This window comes from Podarcis erhardii (assembly GCF_964252035.2).
Source record: "Podarcis erhardii genome assembly, chromosome: 4".
Lineage (NCBI taxonomy): Eukaryota > Metazoa > Chordata > Lepidosauria > Squamata > Lacertidae > Podarcis > Podarcis erhardii.
Window position 1 is genome coordinate 26,869,435 of NC_138508.1, and position 26,121 is coordinate 26,895,555.

General features: G+C 38.3%; 1 protein-coding gene across 4 annotated transcripts in view; it reads left to right on the forward strand.

Annotated features, from left to right (window-relative positions):
- Positions 1 to 26,121, forward strand: part of CDK8 (cyclin dependent kinase 8) — a 40,760-nt gene that overhangs the window by 8,939 nt on the left and 5,700 nt on the right. For 3 of the 4 annotated variants that reach the window (XM_081860532.1, XM_081860530.1, XM_081860531.1), the window contains exons 2-10: positions 4,846 to 4,921; positions 5,512 to 5,622; positions 8,251 to 8,391; positions 16,011 to 16,068; positions 18,396 to 18,527; positions 20,401 to 20,544; positions 21,400 to 21,469; positions 22,251 to 22,323; positions 24,198 to 24,295. In XM_081860532.1, coding sequence (XP_081716658.1) covers positions 4,898 to 4,921; positions 5,512 to 5,622; positions 8,251 to 8,391; positions 16,011 to 16,068; positions 18,396 to 18,527; positions 20,401 to 20,544; positions 21,400 to 21,469; positions 22,251 to 22,323; positions 24,198 to 24,295 — 851 coding nt within the window. In that variant the 5' untranslated portion in view covers positions 4,846 to 4,897. Of the gene's footprint in view, positions 1 to 4,845; positions 4,922 to 5,511; positions 5,623 to 8,250; positions 8,392 to 16,010; positions 16,069 to 18,395; positions 18,528 to 20,400; positions 20,545 to 21,399; positions 21,470 to 22,250; positions 22,324 to 24,197; positions 24,296 to 26,121 lie in introns of those variants that run through there. The other variant, XM_081860533.1, reaches the window with a different exon arrangement.

Sequence of the window (26,121 nt, forward strand, 5' to 3'; positions counted from 1 at the left end):
CTCCCTTTTTGTTTAATATTTACATAAATGAGGTCATCTGTTAACTTAAACATGAACTTTCCTCTCTAGACTTGTATGGCTTTCAGGTTCTGATTTTGTCTTGCAGGGCAATTCCAGAAAGTGGTGCTGAGAAATGGATACAGGATTTCATGTTGTCTTTTCCACTGTGTGCTTTTTAACATTTACATGAAACTAATAGATACAGTTTGAAGTGCAGTGTTCAAGACAATAGATTACGAAAAATAAGAACATTAAACTTTAAGTGCAGTTATGAGTTAGCACCTACCTTGATCAAAATGCCATGCTGATTAGTTGCACTCTCTAGTTCTTGAGAGTTTCATTGCATTCTTCTATGTTAAATAAATTGCTTATTGGAGCATTAGCCAGTAACCTCTATCACAGTGAAGATGTCAGTTTAGTTGCAAAAAATCAAGTCTTGCTAACAATCACTCAGTCATGTTTTAGTGCAACAGTTGAGAATCTCTACCACACAAGCCTAATGAGGCCAAACAGACCTCCCCATTTGGTCCACAGCATAGTTTGGCCAAACCACACCCATCTGACTTATCACCTGATGTCATATGATGTTGGGCACATGGCGGGTAAGGTCATGGGGGCTAAATTGAAAACAAATTATTGAGATAAATAACTGAGTCTAAATTGTGTCCTTAGTTATTTCTCTTCTGATGCTTGTGGAAGTGGTTGTATTTGAATTTGACAACTTTTTCTGGAGTTCTTGATTTTTCCTTTTGAAATTGAATCACCTGACATCATACGATGTAATGTTACTGACAGCTGGTGGGCTGCCCTTCCTACCTGACAAAGTGACAAGTAGTGGTGCTGTGGCTCTGGCCCACTGGCTGAATCCAGTTCCCCACCCTTGGTTTAGTGCTGTGTAGGCAAGTCTCAGAGAGCCAGAAATAAGTGTTAGGTTTGTGTGTTTCTCTCCCCTGTTCCTGCTGCCACATGACTTTTAGGCAGACTTTTCTTCCTTCTCAAAGACTCCTAAGTAAGTCATGGAGTAAGGAGTAAGAGGATGTCCACTTATTGATTTGGAACTAGGTAAGAAACAGGAAACAAAGAGTAGAAATACAGTGGTACCTTGGGTTACATAACGCTTCAGGTTACAGACTCCACTAACCCAGAAATAGTACCTCGGGTTAAGAACTTTGCTTCAGGATGAGAACAGAAATCGTGCTCCGGCGGCAGCGGGAGGCCCCATTAGCTAAAGTGGTGCTTCAGGTTCAGAACAGTTTTAGGTTAAGAACGGACCTCCTGAACGAATTAAGTCCTTAACCTGAGGTACCACTGTAAATGGACGGGATGTAGAATGTAGAGTCCCCTAGTTTTTAGTATTGGGACCTTTGTTTTTTAACTTGTTCATAAATGATTTAGCCTTGGTGTGAACAGTAACATAGCAAAATTTGCCAATGATACCCAATTGTTCAAAGTGGTTTAAGCAAAAAGCCGTTGTGAAAAGCTTCAACAGGTTCTCTCAAAACTGAGTGAATCGGCAGTAAAATGGCAAATGCAATTCAATGTAAACAAGTATAAAATAATACATATTGTGGCAAAAGCTTTATTCCACACATACACTTATGTAGTCTGAACTGGTGATGACTGACTAGGAAGGAAACCCTGTGGTTGTAATGGATGGCTAGATGCTACAACCTTTCCTCATAGAAGAAACCTTTCCCAACTCTACAATATCCTTTTTGAGGTGAGATGATCAGAACTATGTACAATTTTAGTCTGGAGTAAAGGCAAGTAAGAGGTGACATGATATAAGTTTATCAAATTCTGCATGTTTTGGAGAAAGTAGTCAAAGAAAAGTTTGGCTCATTGTGCTAGAACTCATGGACTTCTAGTGAACATAGGAACCAAGACAAGTGAATTAAAAGAAAGAAGGCAGTTTTAGAAGGCCAATATTCTGTTTCTCACCATCCATTTGGGGGAAGAATGAAGAATCACAAGTCCTAGCTTATATTATTTAAGAGCAGCTACAACAGACCTAGATTAATTAAGCAAAGACCAGAAAATAAACACCAGGGGTTTTATTGGTCTTGTACATTTAAATCTTTCACTTCTTCCAAGAAGCTCAGGGTGTTGTATATGCTTTTCCCATCATACCCCATCATACGCTCTTTAAAATTAAATTTAAAATTCAGAATCCCACCCAGGAAATTACAATTATTAATATTAATAAATATACATTTATATCTCTCATTTCTTGCAACCTGGAACCCAAGGTGGCATACATGAGGCATCAATCTCTTGAGGCACTGATCATACAGACACCTCCTTAACTTCAGCAACACTAGAGTTCTCCTGTGCTTTCAGGCTGTGCTCTGGGACCTGTTTTTTTTTGTTCAAAATCGGAAATTTCAGGTGTGATTTCAGGTACTGTAGTGCCTTTTGGCAAACTGAGTAAAGAAGCTTAATGTGACACTTCTGTGGCTTTTCTGTTCTGTCAGAAAAATGCACTGAGAGACGGCCCTATTTCTAATCTCATTTCTCAATAAGGCAGCTTTAAAACCACAGGTGCTTGCTTTGTGTAACAGGCAATGTGGAGGAAGTTACATTTATACCAGAAAGTTAGTATGAAGGCAGGTAGGAAAGGTAACAAGCTATGTGACCACATCCTGGGAGAACATCTTTATTTAGTGCTGTGATGCAGTATCATCTTGGATTATTGCCTCTTCGTGAGATAGATAATGGTTTTAAGTATTAGATTGCAAAGTGCATGTTTCCTTAATCAAGGCTGATGCAACTTTCTAATTAACAGTGTATTAGAACATATTGGTAATATCCTGCCAAAGGCAAGAGCCATTATGATGTAGTGGTTACCGTGTGGGAGTCATAAAGTTTACTATGCTTCTAACTGTTGCTCTGTCTCTTGAGCTCAGTTACAGGGCTGCTGTGAGGCTAAGATGGGGAAACCACATACAACACCCTGAGCTTCATTTAATTCATTTGTAGCTGTCTTGGTTCCAGGAATTATAGTTGACCATACCAGGTTTAATGTTCCAACAGGATTAAAAACCTGAATGTCTTCCAGTGGCATTAAGTATTATTTCCTTATAGTTGTCCAGATTTTGAGCTGCTAGTCTTCTAAAGTTCTTTGTGTGAAATTTGATATGAAGCCTGCAATCTAGCAACCAGTTTAGAATCCTGGGAATTATGGATTCTGTGATAGGGGAAGAAAAATGAGTTGACAGTCTTTGGGGTTGGAAGTGATCCCAATAACCCAACAAACTGTTTGTGCAGCCTCTATTCACTATTGTAAACCACCCTGAGATCTGCGGATGAAGGGCAGCATACACATTTAATGAATAATAATACTTTTGCCAGCTAAAGTTTAAAAATGACTATGAATGCAAGCTGTTACTTAGTCAACAGTGTAGAAGCACCTACTTTGCTTAGTCTACTCAGAGTCTACAAAAGGCGACAGTGCGCCTTAAAATTTAGCATGTTTTCTCCTCATGCCAGACATATACTCCCATTGACCATTACTTATATTTGTCCTCCCAGAACTTCACTGCTTCTTGAAAATCATGTCCAAGTGCTACAAAAACATCAAGTTCAAAATAAAGCGTGAAGGAAATGTTCATATGTTGCTGCCCATTATTCTTCACTTGGCTTCTGTATTCAGAATTACCTATGTTCTCTGCTGTCATGTTAAACAAGCATTTTGTAGCTCCCCGTAAAATATCCTTATAAATACTTCATTGGATAGCATATGCTTAACTGCCTCCCATAGGAACAAATGCAACTTGAATATTTTTAACTTTAGCTTCCTTGGAAACCTGCTGAAATGCACTGTGTAAAGACATTGGGTCAGATCCAGACTTGCTTTTCTGCAAGTGTAAGGTGTCCTTCTGTTTGTGCAGGTATTTCTGATCCAGTGGGGGCTGTTTCTGGAGATAGTGTTTCTGATTTTCCCTTTAGCACCCCGTGTCACCTTCCACACTGTCCTAAAGGGTCCCCCAGCCTTTGGGGGCTAAAAGAAGAAGAGAAAATGAGCAAATAACTTCCTGTCCCCAACAAAGTGACTTGTGAGTCACACTCATTAGATTTCTGGATCTAGGCCATATTGGGGTGAAGTTTAAGCATATGCCATAAAATGTGAGCAAAGATGCAACTAAATTTTGCAGAACCAGTTTGTTTTCTTCTGAGGCAATTTAAAGTATGTGTTTATATCTGAGTGACTGGGAATAAATTCATCATTTGATTCCACACCCACCCTGTCTCAGCAATGCAGCAGTGTCTGTTCCCTGGACCCCAGTTAGACAAATTTATCCCATTCTTACCTGGGTTAGTTCCCTTATCAAACTTTGACTTTGTGAAAGCTGTTAAATATCTTAACACTGCAAAAGCTGAGTTCCTGGAATGACCTGTGTGGTAAGTGTTCTGTTATGAAACCCAGTTTAAATGCTACTCCAGAGAGCTATGAAGTCAAAGCACTTAGAAAATGAGAGACTGCATTTCTAATAAAAGCAGAGACGACCACAAAAGTCATGTCTATGCAGTGTTTTTTGGGTTGGGTTTTTTTTTGGTTTTTTTTGTTTTTTTTTTTGTTTTTTTTTTTTTTTTGTTAGAAAATTATGAATGATTCAGCATAAGTGTTTTCAGGACAAATATTTCTTTCTGGGGTGGAAAGTTTTGTGGTCGGATTGGACTCTCATGTATTCAGTTTAAAATTCAACTCTAAATATTTTTTCTTATACTTGCTTGGTTTCTGTTCCCATTCCAAACACTTAATTGTGTGTTTGATTCTAAATAGTGCTCATAAGGCTACTTTTGAGTTTACAGTGCACTTTTTGAAGATTGTTCTCTCTTTCACAGGAAAGATGATAAAGATTACGCTCTAAAGCAAATAGAAGGTACTGGAATTTCTATGTCTGCATGCAGAGAAATAGCAGTAAGTAATTTTAACGGTAAATTAAGCCTTTTTCATTAGTGAATATAATTTCAGTTATGGCCACATGCAACACATTTTCATATATGGAAGATACAGTATATATTGCATCTAAAAGCTTTATATTAAAATACAATTCAATTCGCTGCATCTCCAGGTAGGATTGGGAAAGACCCCTGTCTGAAACCCTGGAGAGTTTCTGCCAGTGAGTGTGTACAGTTGTCTGATTTGTTATACAAGAGCTTTGTGTGATGCTATATGGAAAATGCAGTTGATTAGTGCATAATGCCATGATTCGTATAAGCATAATTTCAGTAGCATCATTGCATCCTGAGGGAGGTACATTTGACCTAGTTGCAGTCTGGTTTTGTCTTTATAGACATAAACTCTTTATACCTCCTTAATTAAAATGAAGCCCATATTCTTTTTTCTTTTCTTTTGTTCATTCATTCTTTGTTGTGGATTAAGAGCATCAAAGATTAATTCTGAAAAACCAGCTTATTTAAAGAACTTAAAATTATAAAAAGAATTGTTGTTTCTATTTTCTGGCTTGGGTGTGAACACCTTCCTAATGGATAGCATTTGTTTTACAGCTGCTTCGGGAGCTGAAACATCCAAATGTAATTTCTCTACAAAAAGTATTTCTGTCTCATGCTGATAGAAAAGTGTGGCTTCTCTTTGACTATGCGGAACATGACCTTTGGGTAAGGAAGTCTGTTTGTTAGCAGGTAATGGGCTATGGTTACTATTGTTTGGAAACCAATAAATTGGTTCTGCAGCAGATTGCTCATCTCTGAAGCATGCTACAAGGAAAGAAAAAGACCCAAGTGATGTGTAAACCGCTCCATAGTACGCAGTGTTCCTTTCATTTTTATTCTTTGAAATACACATTTGTCCTTGATTTGGGGCAACTTCACACATTGCTTCAAACATGGCAGTTTTCTGTGTGGGAAGCTCTCCTCTTTTCCACTGTATATTTAAGCATTCTGCATCAGTTAAATGTCACGGACTATGAACATGAAGAATCACACTGCCTTAAAATGTTCTAAATAAACATCAATAAATGCAAACAAAACAATCAGCATATAACAGCGCAATTAACCGTTGGCATTGTTGTTGCTTTTTAAAAAATAATAGGACCCAAGAAATACTTTTCAATGCTTGGTGAAGTTTTTGCTTGTGCCTAAAAGAAAAGAAGTTGGTACCAAGTATTTATGAGCACAAAAATTACATGATGTTGTTCTTTGAGCCTGGGTCAGCAACTAGTTTGGCCAGAGGGATGATTTGGAGAAGGGAATGTATGTGGTTGGCCTAATATTCTGCCTTCTAGTCCCTGAAAGTGGTTCTTAAGCAAGTCCTAAGCAGCTCTAATACCATCCTTCAAAGGGCTTAATTGACCCAGTTGCTGGACCTTATTTTGTGGAGCCTCATTTATGTTGGGTTTTTAGTAGAGATTTGTTAAAGAATAAAAGGAGAATTCCCTGGATTTTTCCGCGTACAAATGTATCTCTGCTTTATTTGTACAGCCTGCCTGGTGTTTTTACATGGGTAAAATGTGTCCTTTTATTTAAAATGCATCTCTGGGTTATTTGTGGGGCATAGGAATTTGTTCATTTTCCCCCCTCCAAAATATAGTCTGACCCCCACAAGGTCTGAGGGATAGTGGGCTGGCCCTCTGCTGAAAAAGTTCGCTGACCCCTGGTCTTATACATGGGGGCGTCTTATACATGGAAAAATACGGTACTCTTTGGTGAGAGAGCCCCAGCAGATGTTTAAAATCACAAAACATACAGCAAAGTAAACTGTGGAAATATAGGCTGTTAGACCTTTAAAATAACCCCTTTTAAGTTTCTTCCAAAGTTCTCCACTTCCCTTAGCATCAAGTAAACCCCACATTTAGTAAGTTAAAAACTTACAAACTCCTTAAAGGTCTGATTCATGTTCTTTTCCATGCAGCAGCAATAAAAAACAGGCAGCACAACTTACCGGTAGTTTCCAAAATGGTATGGGTTTCTAAATTACTTTTATTGCTACACAAAGATGGCTTGCTAAAGCTACACAGTCTAAGCTTGGAGCATCCAGCTTAAACATCCTTAATGGTTGGGTTCACATGGTGGAAAGGAAAAAGAGAACAGAGTTTGGTAGCCCTTTCTTCCATGGTTGAGGGAGTATGACCTAGCTAAGCCTGGCAGGCCTTCATGCATTAATTAGATTTAAGCATGTTGGTTGTATATCCCACAATTTAGACACCTGTCTGTTCATATTTGCATGGTACTTGGCAATTCCAGCATAATGTATGGATGCAAACATGAGAAGAACACTTATTTTTTATCTCCTGCATGCTTTGTATGTGCTCTTCCTCACAAAGGCCCCGAGAAAAATGTTAATAGCTTTCATAGTGGTTCTTTATAAAGTCTTACTTCTCTTTCTCTATTTTTACAGTAGTCGGTCTTATAAAATATAATTCTTAGATTTTAACTTGAGCCTTAGTTTCAAGGATCAGATGAGAAATGTTGGACCCTTAAACAATATGTATGCAGTATCCAAAGAAGTTAAAGGAACTTTAAAGACTTTATTATTGTTATTGCTATCAGTAAGCTTGGGTCAGATTGTCAAGATAGATGAAATTATAAAGAGATGGACTAAAAAATTGTTTAAAACTGTTTTTCTTTTAGACTTAAATTTTGCTGGAAGCTTTAGTTTATGAGTAAAAAATGGCTGTACAGTTGATAAGGTGGAAATGCATAGATTCATAGCATTATAAATGTGTGCAGGTTTGCTTGTGAAGCTCCAGAACAAATCATGTTTCAGGTATATATTTTACCTTTACCGTATGAATAGTTTTTCATTCTTTAACATGGTTATACAGTGGTCACATCTTTATAGTGTGAATAGAGAAATACAATTTTAGAATGAAGTTTTCAAGATATGGTCTCTCTGTTTTTGTTTTTGTTTAGTTTCTTTTCTTATTGCATTATGAAAAAGCATTCAAATCTTATTAAAAATAATAAAACACCCTATTAAATAATCAAAAGATGGCAAAAGGGGTTTGTGAGTGTGAGGAGAGGATAATACTAACACAATGTGGTATACAAGATAGATAAAATTAAGATGAGAAGATAATAGTAATAGGAAGCTAAAGCACTAAACATGAACACATTGCTCAACTAAACGGGGGATGGTTAATTCTGTGGAGGATTATACATGATTTTGTTCAAATCCCAAGAAATGCCATACTGGTTAATGAACCCAGGAGGATTTTATTTGCTGAAGCATTGCATCAAAATATTTGTACCAGTCATTATTAACTATGCTTGTTTTCTGTTTTTCAGCACATAATAAAGTTTCACAGAGCTTCTAAAGCAAACAAGAAGCCAGTTCAGTTACCTCGGGGAATGGTGAAATCTCTATTATATCAAATCCTAGATGGTATTCATTACCTACATGCTAACTGGGTGTTACACAGGGATTTGGTAAGTAGATCTACAGTGGGGATTAGAAATGGGTATAAGGCTTATATGTAGTGGTGGTGCTTCATAGAGGATATCAGGTACTGAGGCACTAATGATTTGTTTTAATTTGTAATTTGGCACTATAAATGTCTAATGAATAATGTGTATTTCTGTTACCTGGAAAAGAAAATGGCCTCTTCCCATAGGTGCTTTTACATTGCCTCTTTAGCAAACAGAGCACATTAAGAGCAAAATTAAGGATGACTGCATATTTGCAACTCTCAATTTTTGGGGGGGAAATATTTAACAAGTCTAATTTTCTGTGCAAGCTTTTTAAGAATTGCCTTAGTGGGTCAGACTAGAGAGCTGTCTAGTTCAGGCATGGAGCACCTGTGACCCTCCAGATGTTATTAAACTCTAACTCTTATCATCCCTAGCCAACATGGTCAAAGATAAAGGATGATAGGTGTTGTAGTTCAGAACACCTGGAGGACCACAGCTTCCCATTCCTGATACAGTTTATCACTGTTTCTATATATGGTAATTGCTAGCCAGATAGCTCTTAAAGATTCACAATCAGAATGGTAGAGATAGCCATCTATGATGTTTGCCTTTCGCATCTGGCAGTCTGAAATTGAGTGCCTCTGAACATGGTGGTACTGTTTTGCCTAATTGCCACAGAAGACCCTACCCCACAAATTTGTATATTTTCCTAAGCTAATGAGCATCAACATACCTTGCGGAAGCCTAATAAGATCATATTTGGGGGGGGGGGGGCTTCTTTGTTTTTCTGGACGCCAGGCCCTTTCATTGGATAGAAAGGTACTTCATTGTTACCATATTCTTTCATTCCTTTGCCCAATACATGTTTCAGGCAGTGCCAGTATAAACAGGTTACAGTGTTATCCCTACATAATATTAATCCTTGGTGGACTAAAATATGCTAGCAAACTTGGGTGTTGGAGTAAACAGTTGGATGGTGTATGTTTGCTCCAGCCCATTGTGGCCATGGTGCCTAAGTGTGAATCCCTGGAGAACATAAGAGCTTGTTTCATTCCTTCGCCTGATTCCTGAGCCTACTGTTGACTGGATTAACCTCTCTGTGTTCAACGCCCTATCAGCTTGTGAGGAAGGATATCTTATTTGTTTCAAATTCAAGGCTGCATTTATTTGTATGTGCACAGCCAATGCTCAAACAGTACCAAAAGTGGGTAATTGTTTCTATTGAAGTTAATATCATGCATGAAATTATTAATCAGAAACCAAAGTTTCCCATTGTAAATATTTGCCAGTATGTGGAAAACAGAAGTGGATGTCTCAAGAGATGGGTAAATTTATTAGAGCCCAGTAGGTCAGTTGTTTTGAGTATGGTCTAGACTAGCAGCTACCTCTATTGGGCTGTTATGAAATGTACTGGTGGCCTCTGCTCATTTGAAGTTTAGAAGTGCTGCAAAGCAACCATAGGAGCAAGAAAAAGTTATTGAAAGAAGGGATTTAGAGAACTGCTGCTGAGTCCCAAATCCATAAAACAGCATTTGAAGCTTGGAACTTCTTGCTCATTTTATATATACCTGGCCATTTTGTATGACCAATGTCATCCATGTGATGAAATTAGATACAAGAAATGGGCTGCATTGCCTATTGCAAAATAATCATCAGATGAGACTATAAAATTAGAATAGAGCACAGTAACACACCAAGCATGGATTGGCAGTCTCTAAACTTTGAATAGTAAACAAGGCTTAGGTAAAGGTAAAGGGACCCCTGACCATTAGGTCCAGTCGTGACCGACTCTGGGGTTGCGGTGCTCATCTCGCTTTATTGGCCGAGGGAGCTGGTGTACAGCTTCTGGGTCATGTGGCTAGCATGACTAAGCCGCTTCTGGCGAACCAGAGCAGCGCACAGAAACGCCGTTTACCTTCCCGCCAGAGCGGTACCCATTTATCTACTTGCACTTTAACGTTCTTTTGAACTGCTAGGTTGGCAGGAGCAGGGACCGAGCAATGGGAGCTCACCCCGTCGCAGGGATTCAAACAGGCGACCTTCTGATTGGCAAGTCCTCTGTGGTAACCCACAGCGCCACCCGCGTCCCATATAAACAAGGCTTAAATTGGTGCAAAAACTTACGACTCTTAGCAGTCAGTGACATTTTTGCACATTTGGAGCAAATCTTGGATTTCAGAACCCACCCTAAGATTGTAGTTGAACCCGTCTAGCTATAGTCATTTCTGCTGGTGTTCATAAATTGCATCCAAGTTTGTGTTAACCTATGCAGTCACCAAGTATTGGAACTAGATTTTCCAAGACATAATGTTCTCCACAAGCTATAAGATTTTTGGCTACAATTCATTAGGCAGTTCTTAGAAATCAGGCTGTCTTTGTGTGTACAATCTGCCAGAGACTGCTTCTTCATTCAGAGAGCTTTGTGACTGCTTATCAAAAATGACGTGGAAACTGTGCTTCCCAGCAGGGTAGGAAAGGCAGAGAGGCACTGCAATATATATTGTACTATATCAGAAGTTAATAGATAGTTGGTATGTAGGTACAAACTAACTTTGCTTCTTCAACTTCCACATCTCCAGTAAAATATTCTGAAGATTGAGGGTAGTATTCAACTAACCATTACTCTACGCATACTCATTTAAATTAATGAACCTGATGTTAGGTCCACTCTGAGCAAAATTTGGTAGAGTGTCACCCAGAAGTTTAACAGTCCAACCATATTCTAGTGATATACAGCCAAACAAGAAAGGTTAGACTACTAACAAGTTCCTGACCTCTGAAGTATGAGCAGAAGTAAATCTGCAGTGTATAGTTTGAATCATACCAAGTTTCCACTACAAGGAATGAAGTGAGAAAGTATTAAGCATGAAGATTAAAATGGCAAAAGCCCTGAACAAAGTAGGTGGAACTAATCTGTAAAATAATTGGATGTTCCACGAATGTGACTCCTTAATTTACTTGACTGGAAATGATGGTCCACAGCATATGTAAATACCACAGGTTTTCATTCCTGGGAATATGTTGTTTCAACTGATTCAGCAGCCATGCCACCTAACTAGCGTTCTAATTAGCTGTGTTCTGTCGAAATCATTAGGATCTGGATGCCTTGGCTGTATACTCACTTTGGGTGGGATTTAATACAGTTTGCATTGAAAGACAGTAAAGTTGAATTCCACCCAGTTCAATAAAAAACTTAGGCAGGCTTTACTTTTTCTGGACAACTGTAAGCCTGCAGAGCTGGAAACAATCCTGCTTTGAAGGGCAAGGCAAACAATCGTTTGGCTTGGATCGAATGGCAAATATGTTGTGATCAAACAAGAAAGTAACTGCACTAAAGTGTGATGGGCAGTGCATAATTGGTCTTTGACTGAAACAATCCAGGATGTGCTCATAATATTAGAAATTTGTTTTTATCTTAATGGTCCAGGACCATTAGTATCACAGACAAATCAAAGCTCATTGAGGGACTCAGGCTTTGATACAAGAAATCACATCTTAATTTTTTAACTAGGAAAGTCAGGCAGTATTTGTCTAAGCTATTCAGACTTTTTCAAGTACTAGAAAATTAAATTATACTTTAATCGTATTAGATTTAGACTATTTGGGGTTTTGTAGTAAATGCAGAAGCTCTAGTTAAACTCAGAGTAAAAAATTAATTTTCCTCAAATGTACGTCTACAAAAATTCATTTAACAGATCAGATATATCCAAGCTGCTTTTGGCTCAAGGCTTAGCCCCATGTTTTCCATATAACTAACCAAAGGTTAGTCCTTTGGTTTATATATACTTATTAAAAATGAAGCATTGGTTTAACTTGGGGGGAATTATTTTTCCATAGCATTTTTTAGTCCTTAGAAATGTAATTGTCTAGAAGATTCATGTGACCTATTTCCTGTGATCTGTAATCCCATATCAAAGTGACAGCCTTTCATGTTGCACTATATGCTGATTTTAATATTCCTTGTTGCTTCAAGTTGTGTAAGTAAACTGGCAACTCAACCTCTGTGATTGCTTTCAAAGTATAAGAAGTTAGACTCTCACCAAGCTAAAGCAGCTGGTTACAAAACAAAACATAGTGCTTTTTGTATTTGTGTAGGTGCAGCATTTCTGTACCATGTACCTTTTTATTTTATTTTTTCCGTAGGCATATTTTAAAATGTTCAACTAAAAAAACCAATTATTGTGCTTCAGTAATTCTACGTACTTGTGTTTTCTAATTGGTTGATAACACTGTATGTTGGTGGAAAGCCTGGTGCTATCTGTAGCATATATCTTTTACTTAATGACTTTTAACATCTTCATTCTTTATAGTTAAGCTTTTATCTTGGTTCTCACCAGTTTCTCTTTACTATTTTATGGTGTTCCTATTCCATGCTGCTCCATCATTAAGCTTATTTCCCTCTTTCCGTGTGCCATGTTGGTCTTCCTCCTCCTTCTGTGAACTAAGTTCTTACGTTGCTTAAAGTGCTGGATTAATTTAAACTATGATGTCAAATTTTTTCTCACCCTAATTTTCCAAATTTGTAAAGTTGGGATAAGTGATCCCACACCTGTTGTCATTGTGTATTAATGCCAGTAGCAAACTCACATGCTGTTTAGCCAAAGCAGAACAACGGGGCGCGGGGGGGGGGGCTCTTGATATACTCCAAGGTTTACAGCATAAAAACAAAATATGGGTGTGGGGCTAAGGGGAGCAATTCCCACCAAATTGCCTAGTGAAAGCAAACTACGTTCAGTGTCACAGAATGCAAAGTGCTGACGGGTGGGGAAGGTAGAGAAATGGAGAACTGGGGCAGCGGAAGAATGAAATGGATTATCCACATAGAAGGCATGTCCAACTTGCTAGAACAGTGAACAGGAGTAGACTGCAAGTGCCACACTTCAATTCCTAAAGGAGTACTGAAGGTAGCAAGCAAGAGAGTAGAAAGATGAACTGCTATTGGTTTCTACATTGAGAAGAAAATACTATTCTATTCTGAGACAGTACTTTGCTGATACTGCCATTTTGGGTTCACACTGCTTTTTCCTTTTTGAAGTTGTGTGTGTGTGTGTGTGTGTGTTTATTTCATAAAATTTAGATACCTCTTGACTGTAAACCCCCCCCCCCCCACTTCAAAACGTTTTACAAAAGAAACAACAGCAAGATCAAGGAAAAATCACAACCCTACTTTAAAACATCCAAAAAATACTAAAACAGATTAAAATGACACCAACTTTCTAAGCCTCTGGGTAGGCTTAATTTTTCTAGAAGTTGCCGCAGTGTGACAGGTTGAATTGTTACTAGCCAGAGCTTGTTGAATGCTTGAAGCTGGAAACAGCTTAGTGTGGGTAGAGGTCCTGGGTGTCTGAGGTTCCTTGACTAGAGGTTCCAGGCCAGAAGTATATAGAAATGCTGTATTTTGATTACAGTGGTACCTCTTGGATGCAAACGGGACCTGTTCCGGAGCCCGTTTGCATCCTGAAGACAACGCAATCCGCGTCTGCACGTGCGCTGGTCTTGATTCGCTGCTTCTGTGCATGCACGTGACGTCATTTTGAGCGTCTGTGCATGCGCGAGCAGTGAAACCCAGAAGTAACATGTTCCATTACTTCCGGGTCGCCACAGAGCGCAACCCGAAAACGCTCAACCCAAAGCAACTTTAACCCGAGGTATGACTGTACTTGGTTTCTTTGCTTACATATGAAGTAACTGATTGATTAATTAATATAGCAGTAGAATAGCTCCCACTGTAATTGTATTTTATATCATGGTAGGTTGATGATACTGGCAGATTACTGTTACTGAACAGCAAGTGATTCTGGACCAGATTCTTATATTAAACTTTGTAAGCTAGTGTAAATGCACTCTAAAGGAAGCAAGCTGTGTTCCACCCAAGTAATTATTCCATATTTTTAGTAAAAGGTGGTTAGATTGTTACAAGGAATTAAGCATACAGCTTTGCCATAGTGTAAAAGCTAAGATTTTGATGCAAACTTGCTCTTGACCCTTCTTCCCTAATATTTGAAAACCTGGAGTATGTACAGATCCATAATTCTGAGAAATTCACTTCTATATGATCCCATGGATTTAGTGATACTCAAAAGGGGAGAAAAATAAGATTAATCTAGCCTGCAGTTGCTTCTCTGCATAGCACATTCCCTGAGCCATGCTAAGTGTCATTAGCAGCAATGCAGAGGAGAGAGGTGGCGTTGAGAGCTGCAGCACAGGCTGACCTTCCTGAAATAATTACCTAGACCACGTGACAATTAGGAAATCCTACATTCTTAAGGCTCAGAGTTGGTAAAATGGATACTGAAATTATGAGAGACATGACAGTCTTCCAGAATCCCCAAATCAGCCCCCTTAATATATTCAATTATGGCATCACACTAGCATCCAGCCATAAATAAAGTTGGAGATGACGCTTTTTTGGATACTGCCTTTGCCAAAAACGCAGTGTGTTAGCATATAATATCTCTTTCCATTTAGATCAAAGAGAATTCTGCATATTCTGCTCTGTTTGTTCATAAATATCTTGTACCAGTCCCTACAAGAGACTAATATCCTGATAGTGCCACAAGTAGTCTATATATTTTTCCTGGCTAAGAGCACACACCTTAGTGTAACTTACTGCCTTGTCGCCATCTTTAAACCTGTCCAGAGTCATACCCTTTTTCGAATTTGTTCTTTACACATTTATGTGTCTGTGATTGTACTAGATTACATCTGTTCCTATCAAAGATGTTTTCATTCATCTATCAAAGCTTCCTTGAAGTACTTTTATCTGGCATACATTTTATGCTTGCTTAAAATCACAGATAGGTGTTCACATAATTGCTTCACATGACAATATTGATCAGATGGAGCAAATCCTTTTCTACATACTTAAATAATAGCCCAAAGTGGTGTGCTTTGAGCTGTTGATGCAAGCCTTTTTTTCAAAAGAAGTAGTTTTTTCTTGAAATTGGCTTGAACCGGATATATACTACTCTACACATCATCCTTGGCTAAATTTGATGGTTAATGGTTATTTTATATAGGTTTATAAACCTTATAAGAAAACAGCAAAAATAGTTTTGGTGTAGCTCTATACAGCTTCGAAAGCAATTGTACCAATGTTTGCTTCTCACGTAATGATTCTGAAACTACCATATCTCCAAAGGCAATTCTTATAAACACTGCCTTTGCAGATGTGGTAGTTTCAGAATAAACTCTTATAAGCCACTCTTATAGTGGCTGAATTGATACACTAAGAGCAAAATGTAAAAGTTTTGTGTAGAATCTAAATGTTCATATAGTAATATCTAGGAAGATATGCAAAATATTTCATTGATTGCTTTTTGTAATTGGCTAATACTGGAAATAAGTGAGCCAACATTTTTCCCAGGTGAATTCTGTAATGACACTGCTCATCTGAAAGAAGAGCATGGTGTGGAAAGTTATTGAAAGGAAGCTCTTCTAAGAGGAAGAAAATGTAAGACGGGGAAGAAAATTGATTTGGTCAACCATATGACCTTATAGCAAACTAATAATCCACAGGCACTATTAATGACATTCCACTGCATTTTGGTTTAAAATTGGAAAAATAAAACTGCTAATTTTAGGCACAAATGTTTAGGTTTATCTTGGTATATGTATTGTATTTTTTTTTTCCACAGAAACCTGCTAATATTTTAGTTATGGGTGAAGGTCCTGAGCGAGGAAGAGTAAAAATTGGTATGTTTATATCTTTGATAAGTCCCAGTGTAGCATTTAAGATAGAATGTTCTAAAGGTACAGCTAACCAGGTTAATACTTTCTGGATCACACATAAAACCCCATAAAATGAAAAGAGGTAAAATTTGTTAATGTTGGATGGAGAAAAGTGAAGGACTCCTTTGCCTCTAAAAATGTTACTTTACAATAGTACTGAATTATATAAATATCAATAATAAAACAAACATTAGTAACAGTTGTATAAAGTGCTATTGAGAGGGTAGATAGATTATTCAGGGATGGGAGGCAAATTTTAAAGGCGTATAAGCATTGCTTGAAGGAAATTAAAACAGCATTTTTAATGGATAAGATAACATTGGACAAATTTTTGTAGGGGGAGCTTCTTGTGACACAGATTCCATATTCTATAAAAATGCTCTTTAAAAAATAATTAAATGAAACTCTAACGTAGCAGTAAAATTTGCATAATGGTATGATCCAGCATGTTGCGGAAGTGTGTTGGTATCCTAAGGACGTAAGTGTTTGTACCAGCAGATGTTAAAGGTGTATATTTTCCTGTCCTCTGACTAATTATCTGAGACGGGGTGCCAACTTGAACAAAATAATGGGGAGGGGCAGGGAAACCCAGCCCCACATAATCACATGACATGGCGCGCACACACCATTTGAATGACAATGCTCATCAACTTCAAGGGGCAGCTCCCTCAAATATTTTAGGGGAGGCAAAGGGACCTCAGCCCCTAGAATTTGGCTGCTATGATCTGAGATGAATTGTTTTGTAATTGACACAGAATTCCATACATTCTTTTGATTGTTCGAGACTATTAATCAACTGCCAAAAGCAGGGGTTTTTTCTCATTGGTGGCCCTATATATGAAGTTCAAAAGGAATAGAATTAGACCAGTGTTGAGCACATGACTCTTTAAAAGGTTTGTGAACATACAAGAGTACTAACACTGGCAGACTGAGGTCCTTTTGTAAGCAAACCATGGCTATAATGTAGGTCAGCCTCCCAACATATTTGGCGTTAATTGAAGTGATGCTTCTTGTGATGCGGACAGCTTTTCCCTTATTGGAAATGGACTACCTGCTACTTTTGCATGCAACAGCTGTGTACAACATTTCAAACTAATTGATTGCTCCCCAAAATGGTTACACTGCATGGATGGATGTGAAAGAGACCTCTCCAGTTCACTTGACCTATCCAGTGCCAGTAATGGCAAGATTGACTCATAAAAGTATAATAAAGCTGAAGACGCATTGTCTTATTTTGACAACAGAAGCAACAACAAAATTATGTTTGGACTTCCACTGTTTAAGCATTAAAACACACACACACACCACACGTATTTGAATATAAACACTGTACTTCCCACTCACCCCTCTCTTCTGGAGCTATTGCGTTTTTTCGTCCAGCAGCTAAATGTTTCTTGCCTTCTAAGACAGAAAAAGTTAAATTGTTTTCAATGCCTAAAATGAAGCATAATACAGTTTTAAATAGGGCTGTGAATAGGCACACACGCTTGTTAATAGGACAAAGGGAGATGAATTTATCTCTGGTGAATATGAGATCTGAAACCTTGCTCCTTAAAAACACACAGGCTTCACAGTCTTAAAGCTGGCTCAGTTCTTTGTATGGTCTACAACTGCAACCTCGGATCCTCAGGTCTGTTGGAATTTGTAAAATAACGAGCTGTATTTTCGCGCCTACACTCAAACTGTATGAAATAGTTTTTCTTACAGAAGTTAAATACTTCTCTGCTATTTGAGTATGGGTGCAAACAATCCAGGTTTCATTCCTAATAGGTGAAAAGTATTGAGGCAATAGTATATAGCAGGAATTGGGAATTCTTCCCATCTAAGCTTAAATGCAATTCAGCTACAATCGGTAACAGCCTCAATATCAGTTTTCTGTGATAATAGAGATGGAAATGTACCAGCTGCCTTAATTCCTAAGAGCTGAACTGTTTTTGTCAGGTTAATAAAGGTCTGGCTTCTAAAAACGGGAAATCTTTCCAGCCTAGTATACACCTGCCTTGTTTTCCCATATATAAATCCTCGTGTTGTTTTTCCGTTGGGCTGGACACCAGATTTCCCAACTTTCTGAGGAATGATCAGCTTGATTCAGAACCTGCATGATCAAAAGTGTGTTAGCTATGATTTAATAATGCTTCATTTTCTGTACCATGCTTTAGAAACAAGCTTAAAAGGAACTTTTTAAATTTAGACTGAGGATGTTTGCAGTGTGTGTCACATTTGAGCTCACTCATTTCTGAGTAAGCAGTCTGTGCGCTAAAATTTAAAGCATCTTTCCCCTCTTTTTACAGCTGACATGGGCTTTGCCCGACTATTTAATTCACCTTTGAAGCCTTTAGCTGATTTGGATCCAGTAGTTGTAACATTCTGGTATCGAGCTCCAGAATTACTGCTTGGAGCAAGGCATTATACCAAAGCTATTGGTAAGTAATGCACTGTATACCTGATTTTCCATATTTTAAATTCTAATTTTCCCTGGTATGGTTTCCTTCCTTCTTGTTTACAAAGATGTCTACTCTTGAAATCTTAGAACTGGACGGAATCACAAGGGTTGCCTAGCCCAACCACCTGCAATGCATTTTGGCATTTGGAAAATATAGGAAAGCATTGTGATTCTAGTGTGGAAGAAAAGTGATTCACTGAACCTTACTTTTTAAGGCTGAGTCTTCTATCATGTTTGGTTGTCCAAACATGTGCATCACTCTTAAGTCTTAAGTACTTCAGGGCACTTAACTGGCAAAGACCACATTGAATTTACAGATGGTTTCACTAATTAGATAAGAAATGCCAGCAACGTTTAATTCTGAAGGCTGATTTGCATTATTGAATAGTGTCAGGAATGTTTTGGCTTTGATCCAGACATGCACAAGCAGCATGATGCTCTCACAAGGTGCCTCCACAATTTTTTCTCAAGATTTCCCCCCACATAGCAGCACCCCTCCATATCCTATACAATTCTGGAGGGATCATTCAGCTTTCACAAGTCTGCCTGCAAGCCTTTGATTTTAGTAGACTTGTATCCAGAGCTTGAAACAACCAGTTTGGTTTGGTTGAAATACTATTGAAAATACCTATTTTTTCAATGTGCTTTTGAGCACTTGCTTTTATCCAAGTCCTCAATACTAGAAGTAACTGTGCAAAAGCCCTCATTGACTGAATTAAAAATGTTGGTGAAGCACTTTATTTTGCCTGACAGTAGAGGACAATCAGTTTCATTGAGTCTTAAGTGCTAGTATTATGAAAGAAAGAAATTCCTCCCCAGTGATGATCTTTCGTATGTCCCCTTTAAACTCCCACCACCTTCAGCCTCTCTTTGTGGGGAAGGTGCCATGATTCAGTTCCTTGATTGCTGTGATATACACCCTTTCCAAGTCTGTTATATCTTTTTTGAGATGGAGCAAGCAGAGGGGCACATCAGATTTCCAAATGCAAAGAGACCTTAGATTTAAATAAAAGCATTACAGTTCTGACTGTCTTATTTTCAATCCTTTTCTAATCAATCCCTAACAGTGGCCATCCAACATGAGCTGAAGAACTGTAAGGAAGGGGCTGTAGCTCAGTGATAGTGCACCTGCTTAGCATTACAAATGTCCCCAGTCCCAGTTCATGATACTTCTGTGCAGGTCTGGAAAAACTACTGACTGAAATCCTGGGGTCCTGTTGTCAGTTGGCTGTTGACAATACTGAGCAAGATAGACCCACAGTACAAGGCAGCTTCTTATGTCTTCCTGGGTAGTTACCACCAGTGCAGATACCTGCTTTGCTATATATGAAATTATGGTTAAAAACAACAACAATGCAGTTTGCATAGTCTTCTTTTGCTCATTTTTCTCTAGTATCAGTGTTAAAATTAGTAATCCATTGATTTTGCTAAATACAGCAGCCGCCTATCTAGCTGCCCATGTTCTATGTATGTCTTTCATGCTCCAGGTTATTGGCTGATGGTAATGAGAAGAGGAAGTAGAGAAAATTTGAATGTTATATGAGACAGAGACACAAGTCTGTAACAAGAGGTAGAGCTAAATATTCAGCTATTGTGGAAGCTGCACATTTAGCATAACATTAGTTTGGCCTACATTCCTTTAACCTCAGCAAAATGTTCAATTTTTAAATGCATGGGGTCAAAATCTCAAGGAATAAAGGGGGAATGGAATTGTCTGTAGAAGATGTACAAATAACTTAAACAGAGTTGCTTGCTTTGAGAGGCCATATGTAACCTCTACTGCTGGTCTTCAGACTATGCTTTCTCCTTTCAGAAAAGTCTATTTGATTTTTCCTTCCTCCTTTTTCGTAAAGATATTTGGGCTATAGGGTGTATATTTGCAGAGCTGCTAACATCTGAGCCAATATTCCACTGCCGACAAGAGGACATAAAAACTAGTAATCCATATCATCATGACCAGCTGGACAGAATATTCAATGTAATGGGATTTCCTGCAGGTACATATTCTATACATTCATTACTGATGTACTCCAGGCTATACATATCTCCAGTACCATTTTAATAGAACTGACATACTCTTTGTGCCATAATATTTACTGAAAAGCTAGTAGGCTTGAAAGAAGCTACAGTAGCCATTGGAAAATGTCAATATGCCTGATCTTTTTGTGGATGTGCATAGGTTTATGCATGGCCTGCAAAGAACACTGTGAAATTGACCCCCCCCCCTTTTATTTCTTGAAAATTCTTATTGTCTTGATAAAAAGAAACAAAATCTTGGGGGCTGATAGTGGTATTTACTGCAGGAGTCCTCAGACGTTTTGGACCAGGCATATTTTAAAATATTTTGTGGGCTCACAAAATACGTTTTTCACAGAAGACAAACTGGTGATGCTCAGAGCCCCCACTCCCACCCCAAACTGACAAAAACGCAAAGCAGGCAGCTGCCCCTCCCCAAAAAACAAATAGGTGAAAGTTCACTTTTTAAAAATTAAACAATTGGGAGGGGAGGGGCAAAGGGCTTTGGCAGGTAGGCTCTGGGATGCCCTTGTGAATCATGTTGGGGATTCAGACCTACTGTGCTAATTTCATTGTGCACTGCTTTGCCTACTTCCATAGCAAAATTTGGTCTATATTAAAAATAGGTGACTCTTTGGTGACTCTGATCTAGTGTTGCTGAGGCAACTGAGAGAGGATATTTTGTCCACTCAAATTCATCTTCATCAGTGGTGATCAGAATGCAAAGTTTGGCATATAAAGAGGAGAGTGAATTATGGTTTTGAATGTGCAAGTGATGATGTCCTATTCCCTATGTAGAGAAAGATGAAAGAGTGCTATTAATATTCAATTCATAGATAAAGATTGGGAAGATATTAAAAAGATGCCTGAACATTCAACGTTAATGAAAGATTTCCGAAGAAACACGTAAGTTTTGCAAATATCTAAGTAATTGTGATGATTTCTACTGCATCAGGGGTTCATACATTCAGGAACCAGGCTTCCTTGGCAGTTGCCTCTTTCCTCTCTCTGGTGACCACCCCTTCCCCACAAAGATAGTTGCACCTCTGAGTTTTCTGAGGACAGCAGGGAACTTGGCTGGGAACGTGTATGTCATGTCACACTACAGGTTTGTATTGATAACCATGTTGTTTGTGAAAAAGCCCAGTGGAGGCCAGTAAGTTTGAAGGGATCTGTACTGGCCCTTCTTGGTTTAGTGGATTCTTATGTGTTCTGCGTGGTTTTCTGAAGCTGTTTGAAACAAGCAATAACTGTTAATTTTCTCATTGTATAGATACATTTGAAGCTACATAGCACATATAAAATTAGCGTCTTGACTAAAGAGACAGTTTGTGGCATTAAAATCTATTGTTCTTTAAATGATTGGCTTTTTATGTTTCGTAATATTTTTTAAGCATTATCAAACGCATGGCTACTAGAAGTATGTGCATCTAATATTGTACAAGAGGGATACTGGTTGCTAATCAAATCTGTAATAATGGGAAGTCATTTCCATGTGGCTGGTATTAAAAACAGTGTGTGGCCTCAGGCTACGTTTACAGTGCTGGCACCCTTTTGAATCACAGATGGACCAGACAATTCAGCACAACCGAGTTCATTAGCAAGCCCTATTGGTTTTATCCTGTCCTCCAGATTTGTACTTTCTAATCAATTTGATGCATTGTTGTGACTTACTGTTTTCTTTCAGGTATACCAACTGCAGCCTTATCAAATATATGGAAAAACATAAAGTTAAGCCAGATAGCAAAGCATTCCACTTGGTAAGACTTGGATAGTATCTAATTGTTCGCTTGTGAATTTTTGCACAGTTTCTGGAAGCATTAATTTGAATTGTTTAAATTGCTTTTCATTGCATCTCTCCACAAAAGCATTGGTTGTAAAGTTGAATTTCTGTGCCATTTCATATTTCATAGTAATTCATGTCCAGAGTAAAACCCTATGATCTAATTAATGGTTTACTACTCCCATGTGCTAGGCATTAAGTCAGTTTTTAACATTTCTGCAGCACATATGGTTGCAGTAGATTTCCTTCCTTTTTTAACATGTCCTGACAACCTAGTAATTTGCCTAGCTACTAGTTGTATCAACAGACTGCTGTGGTCAAGTGATAGCTAATGGTAGAATTCAACATGGTGCTAAGGAGATTGCTTTGTTTTCCCAGTGAAACAATCTCCCCTCTGTCCCGTGCACACTGTTCTGGGGGTTCTCCTAACCCTCCAGCGCAGACTAGGGGGAGGCATGGGTGGCGCAGCGTGTGGAGATGGTTCCTGCTAGTGGAATGGTTTAGTTGACTCTGGTCCAATATTCCTTCCATTGTCTTCCTTATTTACTGCGTACCTCCCTACTATGGAAGAGAAATATGGGACTGGGGCTGCCACTGAGAAGGTTGTTCTTCTTGTTTGTATACTCAGTCTGTTCCTTATGTTGAGTTGTTTGAAGACTGGTATGCAAGGATTTGCATTGATAGGTATGTGTAAGTAGCAAATTTATCATGTAATATGGGTAGCTTAAGGATATGGCGTTTCCTCACCCCAGAAGGCCATTTATCCTTGTATATGCTTCAGAATCCTGTTACATCCAACATGCTATCTTAACACCTATTGTAAAACAGCTGCAAGCCTTATTTTAGAGAGTACTCAAGTAGCCTAAAAAATAAGGACTTCTCAAAGTAGGCATGAAAGAACAAGTCTAATGACTGAAATGATCTAAAGGGAGCACAAGGAGCTCCATTTTTACTGTTATTATTTTTGAAAAACCAACCCCTCTTCTTTTAGATGTATAAATTGACTGAAGTATTAGATGACCAGATTCAGTTAATATTTTGATGAAGAAAATTATTTTTCGCCTTTTAGCTGCTGGCCCTAAAGCCAGTGTTTTTCTTTAATCTGCCCAGATTTTTTAAATAAAAAACTAAGAACAAATCTCTAACACAGCCTGATCACTTGCAAGGTATTATTTTTTTATGACTATGCATAAATTTGGAAGGGGTAAATTTGCTAAAATACAAAGCAAGGATATCCTCTACCCCCCACAGCCTTAAACCCAGCAATCCAAAACCATTTCACGATGTGCTTTTATCACATGGGCTAGGTTCACTACCAGAATACTTGGGAAGAATGTTAAGTATATTGGAAAGCGCAGTGAGAGCTTGTACTTATATAGTGTGATGGGCCTCTAACATTAACAACCTTGAATTGTTTGTACAGTACAGTAGAAATGAAACCTACTGCATTATAGATGTGATATGCTCTGTGGCCCATTTATGTGAGCAAGTAAGTCTTGTAACTGCAGCTTTTCCATGGGTAGCATTTTATAGATCATATAAACCTAATTCTCAGATTATGGAAGCCTAGATTATTAGGAACCAGGTTATACTGAATCATATCATTGGTCCATCTAGATCAATATTCTGTCAACAGCTCTTCAAGTTTTCAGATGGGGGTCTCTCCCAGCCGTGCCTGAAGATTCTGGAGATTGAACCTGGTACCTTCTGTACTCAAGAGTATAAGCTCTGCCACTGAGCTAATTAGACTTTATAAGCATATAAGGAAGCTTTGTATATTCACATTGTGGTGAAATATTTTCTTGATTGATTTGACAGCACTGAATGTCTTGTGTTTTTAACTATGCATAGCTACAGAAATTGCTTACTATGGACCCAATAAAGAGAATTACCTCAGAACAGGCTATGCAGGATCCTTATTTCTTAGAAGATCCACTTCCTACATCTGAGTAAGTGGTCAGTTTAATAGATACTATCTGTGCAGCTCTTTAAATGCTTTATTGCTTTCAGTGTCACGGCGTGACTTGGTGGGTGTGGAATGGAGGAATGTTCTGAAAATAACAAGTGAGATGCTCCTTCTTGATAAGTTATAAGAAATGGCTTCACTGTGCCATTTGCCATTTTGAAGTAATATTCCTATTAATCTTGTCCTGAGCCTTTGATCCCATTAGTCATAGCAATAATCCTGTTATTCACTGACAGGTTGATTATGCATGCTATAGATCTTCATAGTCAACTGCTAACTGCCTGCAGGTCCACTTGAAATTACAGATGGCATTCTATAATTAGTTTATATTTATTTGTAAACTTGGTGGGTGGACTATGGTGAAGATGGGGACCGCCTTCCAACTTCACAACCAAAGTCTGGATGTAGAGCATATTCACTTTCTTTGTTTTTAAATATAACGGTTTGCTTTTTAAACACCCGTATTCTCAATATGTAGACAAGACTTTAAAGTTCGTATTTGAAAGACATGACTATTTCTTTTGTTTACAGATAGGTAGCCGTGTTGGTCTGCCATGGTCAAAACAAAATAAAAAAATTCCTTCCAGTAGCACCTTAAAGACCAACTGAGTTAGTTCTAGGTATGAGCTTTCGTGTGCATGCACACTTCTTCAGATACACTGAAACAGAAGTCACCGGACCTTTCTATATAGTGAGAAGGTGGGGAGGGGTATTACTCAGAAGGGTGGTGGGAATGGGTGATTGGCAGATAGCTGCGATGACGACTCTTAACGACTGCAATAGGTCTAACAGGAAAAAGCAAGGGGTGAGAAGGTGAAAAATGGCTTTGTCATGTATAATGAGATAAGAATCCAATGTCTTTGTTCAAACCAGGTCTCTCCATAGTTTTAAGTTTGGTGATAAGTTGCAATTCAGCAGCTTCTCTTTCCAATAAACGGACATAAATCCGACATCAGGAACCACAAGACAGAAAAACCAGTAGGAGAACACTTCAATCTCCCAGGACATTCTATACAAGATCTCAAAGTAGCTGTTCTATTACAAAGGAATTTCAGAAATAGACTGGAAAGAGAAGCTGCTGAATTGCAACTTATCACCAAACTTAAAACTATGGAGAGACCTGGTTTGAACAAAGACATTGGATTCTTATCTCATTATACATGACAAAGCCATTTTTCACCTTCTCACCCCTTGCTTTTTCCTGTTAGACCTATTGCAGTCGTTAAGAGTCGTCAACAGGCTCATCGCAGCTATCTGCCAATCACCCATTCCCACCACCCTTCTGAGTAATACCCCTCCCCACCTTCTCACTATATAGAAAGGTCCGGTGACTTCTGTTTCAGTGTATCTGAAGAAGTGTGCATGCACACGAAAGCTCATACCTAGAACTAACTCAGTTGGTCTTTAAGGTGCTACTGGAAGGAATTTTTTTATTTTATTTCTTTTGTGTCAAAGAATATTTCACTGGCAAGTCGGTAAAACTATTTCAACCTTAATTTGATGATTTATGCACCCAATTTGCTTTCTGATGTTTTACACATATGTATGTGCAATGGGTGCAGCGTTTCTGAAAATGAAAATCACAGGCGCATATTGACTTTGGAACAAACTTGGTTTTCTTCCATCATATGATTTGTTTGGTGTAGCCTAAACTGCCCTTGGGAAATATCCCTTTCTTCTTTAAATCACAAATTGGTATCTCAACTTATTAGAAAAATCTTTAGATACTAATGGCTGCAGAGATCTGTATGCAAAACAATAGGTATAATTGCCCATCAGTTAAACTGTGCAAACACTGCCAAAAACATA